General features: G+C 43.0%; 1 protein-coding gene across 1 annotated transcript; it reads left to right on the forward strand.

Annotated features, from left to right (window-relative positions):
* Positions 1-6,872: 6,872 nt before the first annotated feature.
* LOC132997741 (NLR family CARD domain-containing protein 3-like) lies at positions 6,873-8,465 on the forward strand (the record flags this gene model as incomplete). The annotated part of the gene is made up of 2 exons (XM_061067469.1): positions 6,873-6,901; positions 6,944-8,465. Coding segments are annotated over exons 1-2 (1,551 nt in total), but the record flags the coding sequence as incomplete, so codon positions are not given.
* Between the last annotated feature and the right edge of the window lie 3,484 nt (positions 8,466-11,949).

The following is an 11,949-nucleotide window of genomic DNA, read 5'->3' on the forward strand; positions in this document are numbered from 1 at the left end:
CATTTTGAATATGAGTTTATTACCATTGATGCACACAGTTAACAAGTGAATACAATAAGAATTTACATTATACAAGTAGATATCTATATATCTATGTAAAACATAATTTCACATCAGAAAATCAGAACATGAAGTTACACAAGAGAAAATGTCAAACGTCGTACCACCGTCTCAAAGGTGAGGGGCCTTCTGCTTTTTCCAAAACACTGTAAACTAAACAGTGATGAGCATTATGTACCCTGTCTTGTTCTGAGGAGCTGATTGACTGATTGATTGATTGATTGATTGATTGATTGATTGATTGATTGATTGATTGATTGATTGATTGAACTGATGAAATCAATCACTTAATAAGTTGCAGCCCTAAAAACAAAGTCCCCCGACTATACACTTACTGCTTTTTCAAGACAGCAACCAAATAAGCAAATTAACAATTATTCAACTGAAAACACTTTAGCCACTTTAAAGAAGCAAACAATGAAAACAGACGCTCATGTCGGGGATTTTCTTTATTAAAAGTGCAGTTACATATTTCACCTGTTCGGCTCAGGAGGTGGAGAAGAAAACAAAGATGGAAAACTGAAACAATGCAGTAATTTTAACACACAGCTTGAAAAAGATATCCCACAAAACACATTATAGATGATTTGACATGGGCAAATGTACGGGACATGCACCCACACATCATTCTGAAAAACCTAAGAAGAGCTGAAGTTTTGAATTTCATGCCACGTGTTGAAAAGGATTAATTTGGATAAGCTCTGCACCGCGGCTAAAGGTAAAGACAGATGTTATAATGTTTTATAGAGCCAGGCTGTGACAGAGTCCAGCCTGACACATGGAAGTTGTGTGCACAACACATACCACAGGGTGTGGTCCACAAAACAAAGGCGCCCTCTTGTGGTTTTGCATCAGTTTTCAGATTGCACTTGTTCTGCAAGGAGAAATGTGAAAGCTTCACCCAAGCTTCTGCAGCTTAAAGCAACGAGCAGTGAGTGCAACATGGGTCCAGCTTGACAAACTGAAACATCAACACAACGACCAATGAGAGGACGTCATAGTGCCACCCGTCAGGAATGATTGACAGCTGATCTCTGTGCGGAGCAGAAACGTCACCAAGATGAACTTTGATCAACAAACATGGAGACGAAAGAAGTTAAAAGATTTACTCACAGAATCTAAATCACTGATTTTAATGACTCGAGTCTATTTGAGTTTACAGAACTCAGCTGTGGCTCCAGGACAAAAAACATTAACTCCAGCATAGAGAGGCTGAGTGAATGGGGTCTGGACTCTGGGGAGTAGAGTCATGGAGTCAGAGACGCTGTAGAAGGACAGAACACCTGCACTGTGATCCAGGTACACTCCTACTCTGGAGGACCAAAGACCTGACACTGGAGTCTTGATGCTGTTGTAATAAAAGTCATAACTGTTCCTAATACAATATAACGACCAAGTCTAATGATGATAAAAAGACTTAACATTAAAAGACAGAATGGACGAGGAGACACTCCCTCGAGGAGATATTTTGCTGGAGCCCAAGAAACCTCTCTTTCACTGTTTTTATGAGTGTCACCGTCTCCTTGATTTGTTTCTGTTTTTACAAGTTGTTTTACCAGTTTTAAAGAGGTTTTTAACAAGCAGGGTTTTTATTTATGGTTTTAAATACACTCGCCAACAAAAACGCAAAAGCCATCTTTTAAATTTTGTTTTAGGTCAGGCTAAGATGGCCGTGTATATAACCAGGAAGAGGAAGGTAGAGCAGGAAGTCCACATTGAGTCAGCCCCTGTCAACATGATTAAAGCCAGACTGTTGGTTGATGTTAGTTTTTATAAAGCATCAGGTGACCTGGACTATTTCAATGATCTGTGATGTTTCCAAGATGTTTTATGTTCTGTGACAAATCGAGAACTTGTTCATGCTGATTATCTTGTGTGATTCTTTTATTTATTCATTTAGGGATAAATGTGTCTTTTAAAAATAACTTATTAGGTCTTTCAATGTGTATTGTCAAAAAATATGACCTAATAAAACATTTTTTTAAAACTCTCGCTCTCTCTCTCTCTCTGCTTCATGTAAACTGGCAGTTGTTCTACATGTATTTATGTATTGCTGATCTACACTGATGAGATCTAGACCTCATACTTATTACAGTGGGTGGATTAAAGGCCTGAGTGGAGACGCACACATGAAATGGACCTTGCTTGAAAATACCTGGTTTGTGCATCTTATCAGTTCTGCCATGTAACTAATAATTATTATTCACGACAATGTATATTAAAGAACTCTATTTTCTATGGTTTTCTTCCTTCATGTGTTAGAGTTTAGTATTTTGTGTTTATACTTAAACAAACGTGTGTTTTTCTTTGAAGGAAATAAAAACTGTTTTTTCAACGTCACGATTCTCCAATAAGCTTTGAGATCAACTTGTTTTATACTGTATGTGAATAAAACACTAAATGACAACTTACATGTCAAATAAATCCAATGAAAATATGATCAAGGCTTTGGTCAAGTTTTCTGTGAAATATTATTTACACTCACACATCAGTTTTATTTCTTGTTTTCATAGAAAGTAGTTTTTAGCATGATTTAAACATCATTATGAATCACATTGTACGGCTCAGTCCCAGGAGACACTCACAGTCAGGACTCAGTGTTAAAGTGAAGATCTGGATTCATGATCCCACACCGTCCATAAGTAACTAAATACATGATCATTAATTTGTAATCTACATCATAACATCACAATAAAACTGTGAACCAGTTAATCTTCATGAGTATGAACTGGACTTTGAACTGGGTGGAATCAAGAGTGAACTGGTTCAACAGGGAAGAGGAGCTTGAGAACAGGGAGCGGTCAGACTCCATTTTCACCTGGACGAGCAGAAGGAAGGAAAGTGAGCAGGTGAGTGTGAACACAACTTTCTGAAAGTTTTACTGTCTCACTCTCACACCTGCTGTTAACATCCGTCTGCTGATCACATGACTCTAAGTTTGTCAGTTCACACCTGGTGACAGACGTCATGTGATCGGATCCCAGAGGCAGATGTGAACAGCAGGTCTGGAACAAAGAGCCTTCAAAGGACTAATTAACAGAGTTAACTCACAGTTTCACTTTTTATCTTCATCTGTTCATCAAGTGTTTAATAACACAACGTGTTTTCACAATCATACGTTACAGCAGTGGTCACCAACCAGTGGAGAGTCTTCACTGTGGATCCCAGTAAAGCTCTGGACTCACTGACTGAGGAGTGAGGAGCATCGACCTGCAGAGCCAGGTACACACACACACACACACACACACACACACACACACACACACACACACGCACACACACACACAGACACACACATACACACACACACACACACAGACACACACACACACACACACACACACACACACACACTGACACACACACACACACACAAACACACACACACACACACACACACACACACACAGACACACACACACACACACACACACACAAACACAAACACACACACACACTGACACACACACACACACACCCACACACACTGACACACACACACACACAAACACACACACACACACACACACACACACACACACACACACACACACACACACACACACACACACACACACACACACTGACACACACACACACACACACACACACCTTCATTTGGGCACAAAGCCATAGAACTGGGTGGAGATACAGAGTGCTGCTTCAAGCTGCTGACTGATGTGCTCTCAGTGTTACTGTCTATAAAGTTCTGTAATTCATTTCCAGCCTTTATGACGTGAACATGATACTAGATGTTGAGTTTCCTTCTCTTAGTGGCCGGGGGTTGAAGGACACATGAACTTTTACAAGCTTGTATTCATTAACTTTAATGTTGATTGGTCTAAGTGTAGATTAGGAAATGCTCAAGTTGCAAAAATACTTTTTTATTCAACGTTTGTTTGTGGCTATGCAGGTTTATTGGTGGATTTACAAATGACATAAACCAATATAACATGAAAGGGAACTTTATTATTGTACATGTACAATAGTACACCTCTGTGGTGGGAATTTGTACTTAATTCCCTGGTGAGGAAATAAACCATCAGACTGAGTGATCAATTCAATTATATCAAAGTATTCAATTAATGGTCAAAAAACAATTTACAGAGAATAGATTTGAACACAAACAGAGTTACTAAGCAAACACTTGGCAGGACAGATCCTCAATACCCCTGCAGGTATCAAGGATCTGACAAATGGCGGGTGGGATGTACCAGCTTTTATGCTTTTAAGTCATCCTTCGATCTCATGCAGGCAAACATTAAGTAGAATTGAAATAATGATGTTTTTCAGGTCAATCCAACTGAACTTTGAACATAATTATGTCAGAACAGAAGGGTCCATTACATTTCAGATGAGGACAGTTAGAGTCAATAACTTCCATGACAACCTCCACACCCTTATTGACTGGTACCCTAACAAATATATCAATATTATAAGTTTAATAATGTTCTCACTGAAATGGTTGAAACTGGCTGAATAAATCGGGTGATTGACTGAAATATCCAAAAGTAATGGAGGCATCCTGAGGTCACATGTCAGAGAGAGAGAGAGAGAGAGAGAGAGAGAGAGAGAGAGAGAGAGAGAGAGAGAGAGAGAGAGAGAGACTATTGTCCATCAACTGAAGTTTTTACTTTTAATGTAACTCCAGCCTTCCTGAGGTTTCTGATGTGATCACTGTATTTCCTTGTATATAAGAAGTCCTGTGTACTCAAATAAATACCAGCACTACAAACTATGAAGCCCTGCATCTATTTCACAATAAAAACATTTAAAAATTAATGAATTGATTCAGTAGAACAGAAACGCTGGAGTGCTTTTATTTGGAAATGGGTCGGCTACAGGAAGTGTTGCAAATATTTGTGTTTGTGACGTTTTCAACAGATAAAGATTTAAACTGGTGTGAAAGATAATTTCACTGTGTTCTGCTGTAAACTGAGCGCAGAACCAGCAGGAAATAGACCAGACCTTGAATATCTAGAAGAGCAGCGCGGCCTGAACCAAAACTGAGCCGCAGCCGGCCCGGTGCAACATGGACGAGGACACTTCAGAGCAAGTTGGACCGTCACACACAAAGTAAGAGACCTGCTACAAACATGTGAAGCTCCAAACTGAATCCTCAGAGAATGAACCAGTGAATGATGAGTTCTGCATAAAAAACATGTTTGTGTTTGCAGAGGTCAGGACCAGAGATTGAGAGCAGAGTCTCCAGGGTTCAACTGTCTGTCTCTGAAGAGTGACATGTCCATGCATCCTCCTCTATTCTACAGTAAAGAACCTGGACCCTCACACACAGAGTAAGAGACCTGCTACAAACATGTGAAGCTCCAAACTGAATCCTCAGAGAATGAACCAGTGAATGATGAGTTCTGAATAAAAACATGTTTGTGTTTGCAGAGGTCAGGACCAGAGACTGAGAGCAGAGTCTCCAGGGTCCAGCTGTCTGTCTCTGAAGAGTGACATGTCCATGCATCCTCCTCTATTCTTCAGTAAAGAACCTGGACCCTCACACACAGAGTAAGAGACATGCTACAAACATGTGAAGCTCCAAACTGAATCCTCAGAGAATGAACCAGTGAATGATGAGTTCTGAATAAAAACATGTTTGTGTTGGCAGAGGTCAGGACCAGAGACTGAGAGCAGAGTCTCCAGGGTCCAGCTGTCTGTCTCTGAAGAGTGACAAGTCCATGCATCCTCCTCTATTCTTCAGTAAAGAACCTGGACCCTCACACACAAAGTAAGAGACTGTTTCTACTGTGACCTGCTCTGAAGAGGATCTAGTTTCCTCTAGTGTGGCCCCTGCATTAGGACACAGCTTCATTTAAGTTGGTGACTAATCTCTCAGAATCACTCAAAGAGCTCAGACCTCCACCAAGAACCAACACGCTCCTTATGAAAACACTTTGAAATCCACTAGAGACTCATTTTGATTTGGATCTGCAGCAAATTCCACACACTGGTAAACATCAGTCCTCTGAACATGTCTGTGAAAGAGAACCCCCCCCGTCTGGTTCACAGACCACAACCTTCCACCAAGTTCAATGGTAATCTGTCATTTTTTATAATCCCACTAATGAACTAAGCAACACACAAACATACAGGGTGAAAACAAAACCTCCTTGACAGAAGTAATGACAACCTGTGACTGTGACATGTGAGTTATCAGGAAATGTCTTCACAGGGAGAGGAAGAGGAGTCATGTTTCTGAGGAGGAGCAGTCGTCCTGCTGTGCTTCGTGTCAGGACGTCCTGAAGGATCCAGTCTCCACCAGCTGTGGACACTTGTTCTGCAGACAGTGCATCACCTCATACTGGGACCAGTCTGGTTCTTCAGGAGACTCCTCCTGTCCCCAGTGTGGACAAAGATCCAGAACGGGAGCTGGAGCTCAGACAGCCGGTAAGAGCAGCACTGTACATGTGTCTGCTGATGTCTACACTTCTGACAACAGCACATGTGGTTTGATTTTGTTCCTTCATACAGCATCGACATTTAACATCGTTAGAAAAGCACAAAGTTAAAAAGCTTTTATTTTCTGTAGTTTTTCTGTATCTGATGAAAACAATCAGCAGATTCTCAGATTCTCTGTCTCTGACATTGTTTCTTGTCTTTCAGCAGATCGTGGTCTGCAGGAGGTTTTAGATGAACATCAGCTCAATGTGAGTAGGAGATGTGAACATGTGACTGAAGGAAGTGATGAACCAGGAAGTAGAACCCTCCTCACCAATATCTACACTGAGCTCTACATCACAGAGGGACAGAGTGAAGAGGTTAATACTCAACATGAGGTGAGGCAGCTTGAGACGGCTTCCAAGATGAAGAGCCTCCGTGACACACCCATCAGGTGCCACGACATCTTTAAAGCCTCCACTGACCAGCAGAGCAGCATCAGAGTCGTCCTGACCAATGGCGTCGCTGGCATTGGAAAAACCTTCTCGGTGCAGAAGTTCACTCTGGACTGGGCAGAGGGTTTAGAAAACCAGGATGTGGGTCTGCTGACTGTGCTTTCGTTCAGGGAGCTGAACCTGGTGAAGGACCAGCAGCACAGTCTCCTCACGCTGCTCCGTGTTTTCCATCCAGCGTTACAGAAGCTCACGGCAGAGACACTCGCTGTCTGTAAACCTTTGTTCATCTTTGACGGCCTGGATGAAAGCAGACTTTCTCTGGACTTCAACCACAGGGAGCTTGTGTCTGAGGTCACACAGAGGTCATCAGTCAACGTGCTGCTGACAAACCTCATCCGGGGGAATCTGCTTCCCTCGGCTCTCGTCTGGATAACCTCCAGACCTGCGGCGGCCAATCAGATCCCTCCTGCATGTGTCGACAGGGTCACAGAAGTACGAGGCTTCACTGACGCCCAGAAGGAGGAGTACTTCAGGAGGAGGTTCAGTGATGAAGAGCTGTGCAGCAGAATCATCTCCCACATCAAGACGTCCAGGAGCCTCCACATCATGTGTCAAATCCCAGTCTTCTGCTGGATCAGTGCTAAAGTTCTGGAGCACATGTTGACCACAGACCAGAGAGGAGAGCTGCCCAAGACCCTGACTGACCTGTACTCACACTTCCTGCTGGTTCAGACAAAGAGGAAGAACAACAAGTACGGTGAGGGACATGAGATGACTCCACAGCAGCTGACGGAGGCTGACAAGGACGTTCTCCTGAAGCTGGGAGGGCTGGCATTTAAACATCTGGAGGAAGGAAACATCATGTTCTACCAAGAAGACCTGGAGCGGTGTGGTCTTAATGTCACAGAGGCCTTGGTGTACTCAGGAGTTTGTACTGAGATCTTCAGAAGAGAGTGTGTGATCTTCCAGAAATCAGTCTACTGCTTTGTTCATCTGAGCATTCAGGAGTTTCTGGCTGCAGTCTACATGTTCCACTGTTACACCGAGAGGAACACAGAAGAACTCAACAACTTTTTGGGAAAATATGGGAACACACACGGTACCTACACCCTGGATGACTTCCTGAGGAGAACCATGGAGAAATCCCTCACCAGTTCAAATGGTCATCTGGACCTGTTTGTCCGCTTCCTTCACGGCCTCAGTCTGGAGTCCAACCAGAGAGTCTTAGGAGGCCTGCTGGGTCGGACAGGGAACAATCCAGAGATCGTCCAGAGAGTCATCAACAACCTGAAGGAGATGGAGAGTTATTACATTTCTCCTGACAGAAGCATCAACATCTTCCACTGTCTGACTGAGATGAACGACCACTCAGTTCATCAGCAGATGCAACAGTTCCTGACGTCAGAGAACAGATCAAAGGAGAAACTCTCTGAGATCCACTGCTCAGCTCTGGCCTACATGCTGCAGATGTCAGAGGAGGTTCTGGATGAGTTGGACATGAAGAAGTTCAACACATCACAACAGGGTCGACTGAGATTGATCCCAGCTGTGAGGAACTGCAGGAAGGCTCTGTGAGTCCAGACATGATCAATAACATGTTCAATCAGTGGAGATGAATCGTTCTTCAAATACACTCTGTGTGTGTGTGTGTGTGTGTGTGTGTGTATGTGTGTGTGTGTTTAGTAAAGTTATTATTATTATGTACATATACATTCTCATTGTTCTCATGTACATATGAGAACAACTAGATCAGATGTGGAGAGTGAAATCCAATGTGATCACTGTGCTTGAGTTTGATGATTCAGGCATACGACCATGCGGGGTCCAAGAGAGGTTATTGTATATACTGTATATATATATATATATGATTAAACAGCTAGCACAGAGTGAGGAGACGATCACTGACGGTCTCTTTGAAACTGAAGAAGTAGGAAATATAGTTTATTCTTGTCAAACTAGAGTTCCCACCCTGCGTTTGTCCCCCACCACCAACCAGTGCAGTGTCCGTCCCTCCAGGTTTTTGACGTGTTGACTTCACAACAATATAAGGTCACTGTGACCTTGACCTTTGACCTCTGACCACATGAATCTAATTGGTTCCTCTTTTAGTCTGAATGAACGCTTGAACCAAATCTGAAAGGATTCTCTTGAGGAATTTTTAACAAAGAGGGGATTTACCAGGGTGAGGGTCAAATGAATGTTGTGTTTTCTGATTTAATTCTCACAGATTTGATATTTTCTTTAATTATAGACTCCGTGGTTGTGTAATCTCAGAGACTCACTGGGAAGTCGTAGCCTCAGCTCTGAAGTCAGACCACTCACATCTGAGAGAACTGGATCTGAGTGGAAACAACCCGCAGGATTCAGGAGTGAAGCTGCTGTGTTCTGGACTGAAGAGTCCAAACTGTTGCCTGGAGGCTCTGAGGTCCTTAAATCCTTCTTCACTTTTCAGACTTTCTTTCTTATTGGGTCATTATTTATTTAAATTGTCTCAGTTCTGCTCTGCTCACTGTCCCTCAGTCACCTGTCCCTCACCCAGCCTGTCAGTCACGTCCACCTCATCAACTCCATTCACCTGCACTCACCTGCTCCTGATCACTAAGAAAGTATCAGTAAATAACATGTGGACTGAGGCAGAGCACTCGTCCTCCTCAGGTTTTCAAAATAAGACACATTCTTATTGAAACACGTTGGACAGTTGATAAGTATAGAAACAAACAGGAAGTGACATCAGGAGCCATCCCTACTTTAAACAGTGTTTAATTACACAAACCTACTCAGTGACCAACACACAGAGAAGAAGCTGATGAATGAAACAATGGTCCAATATGTCTGATCTGATATTTATCTTCAGGTCACAGACTGGACTGAGGTCAGCAGCATGTTGAGAGTCTGTGTTGACATGATGACGATCCACAACAACAGGAGGACACATTCTAATATTCATATTTCTTTATCCAGGTTGAGTCTCTGCAGACTGTCTAGGATCAGCTGTTCTTCTCTGGCTTCAGCTCTGAGGTCAAACCCCTCTCATCTGAAAGTACTGGATCTGAGTGGAAACAACTACCTGCAGGACTCAGGAGTGAAGGAGCTGTGTGGTTTTCTAAAGAGTCCAACCTGTCGACTGGAGACTCTGAGGTCAGTTCACTGACTGACTTTTGTAGATCTCATATCTATAAACATCATTTATACACAATTTATCTAATTTATTTCTAATTTAACATAATTCCTCTTCATACATAGCTTGTATTCATTTATTAATTTATGTGTGACATTTTAAATATTCAGCTACTTGTTTAAACACTGAGTTTAGTTCTGGATTTCCTAAACTGATCTGCAGGACAGAGAACGGTTCCAAATAATCTAACATATCTGATTTCATATTTATCTTCATGTTATGAGTCTGTGTGACATGAATATGTGACTGTTATTTTCACATATGAACTCAGTTTAATTTACAGTTAAGTGTTATTCTTTATCCAGGTTGGAGGACTGCAGTCTGTCAGAGATCAGCTGTTCTTCTCTGGCTTCAGCTCTGAGGTCAAACCCCTCTCATCTGAGAGAACTGGATCTGAGTAGAAACAACCTGGAGGACTCAGCAGTGAAGGAGCTGCTTGATCTACAGCAGAGTCCAACCTGTCGACTGGAGACTCTGTGGTCAGTAGATGGGTGGAGTCAGTCCACGCTGCTTTCATCAGTATTTTACTAAACACAGTCAGTATCACAGATCCAGGGTCTGTGCTACCAAGCAGGATTTGTGGTTATCAGGTTCACTTCAGGTTTAGATTTTTCAGTCCTACGAAGCTCGTCCACTTCTTAACGAGGTAAATCACCATGGTAACTTCTGATGAACTGCTAACCATCTCCAGGTTAAGTTGGAGATCAACCCGTATCAAAGCTCCGCCCACTGACCACAGTGACTCTACACTGTTGTGTGGTGCACACTCTCCTTAAAGGGACGGATAAGGGATGTTTAAATCAACGTCTGGTTGGTTCAGTTGATCTCTAACTCACCCAGAACATCTCAATGTCTCCAGACTCATCCTGTCCCCAAAACACCAGATGACCTCAGTCAGCTTCCTAGAGACAGGTCCATGTGTGTGTCCTCAGAGACAGTGAGACAGTGTGTGTCCTCAGAGACAGTGAGATAGTGTGTGTCCTCAGAGACAGTGTGTGTCCTCAGAGACAGTGAGACAGTGTGTGTCCTCAGAGACAGTAAAACATTGTGTGTCCTCAGAGTCAGTGAGATAGTGTGTGTCCTCAGAGACAGTGAGACAGTGTGTGTCCTAAGAGAGAGTGGGTGTCCTCAGAGACATTGAGACAGTGTGTGTCCTCAGAGACAATGAGACAGTGTGTGTCTTCAGAGTCAGTGTGTGTCCTCAGAGACAGTGAGACAGTGTGTGTCCTCAGAGTCAGTGAGACAGTGTGTGTCTTCAGAGACAGTGAGACAGTGTGTGTCTTCTTGTCTTCCACTCTCTTGTTAGTAAGCAACAGATTCAGATCTCGTGGCCTCGAGTTATTTATGTCGTGGTCACGTAATATATTTTAACCAGATGCCACCAGGGGGCGCTGTAACTTACACAAGCTGGACCACAGCTGACAGCCTCACACGAGGGACAGAGACGGTCTCGTCTTCATCTGATCTGAGACAGTTTGTCCTCTCACTTCATCAGTGAAGAACTGATCAGGTGGATCTTTGTCACAGCTCTGAGATCAGTGGGACTGAAGCCTCTCCTCATCACCATGGTAACCAGGAGCTCTTTATACAGAGCAGAACCTCTGCTGAGGTCCATCTGTCTCATCTGGTCCCAGTTTGTCAGAAGCAGATGTTCATCAACACACAGTGAAACATGTCTTCACCTGTAACAGCAGTAAATCCACCTCTCAGGTGTCCACTCTGCACTTTGACATGCAGAGGACACACACTGAGCTCTTAGCGTGTTCATTCCAACACGTGAACATGAAGCAGAGAGGAAGCTGCTCCACCTCTGAACAGGACTGAAGTCCCTGCTGCTCTTTCTACTGGATGTGCTGCATCACTGACTCA

The sequence above is a fragment of the Limanda limanda genome, chromosome 2 (genome assembly GCF_963576545.1).
Source record: "Limanda limanda chromosome 2, fLimLim1.1, whole genome shotgun sequence".
Lineage (NCBI taxonomy): Eukaryota > Metazoa > Chordata > Actinopteri > Pleuronectiformes > Pleuronectidae > Limanda > Limanda limanda.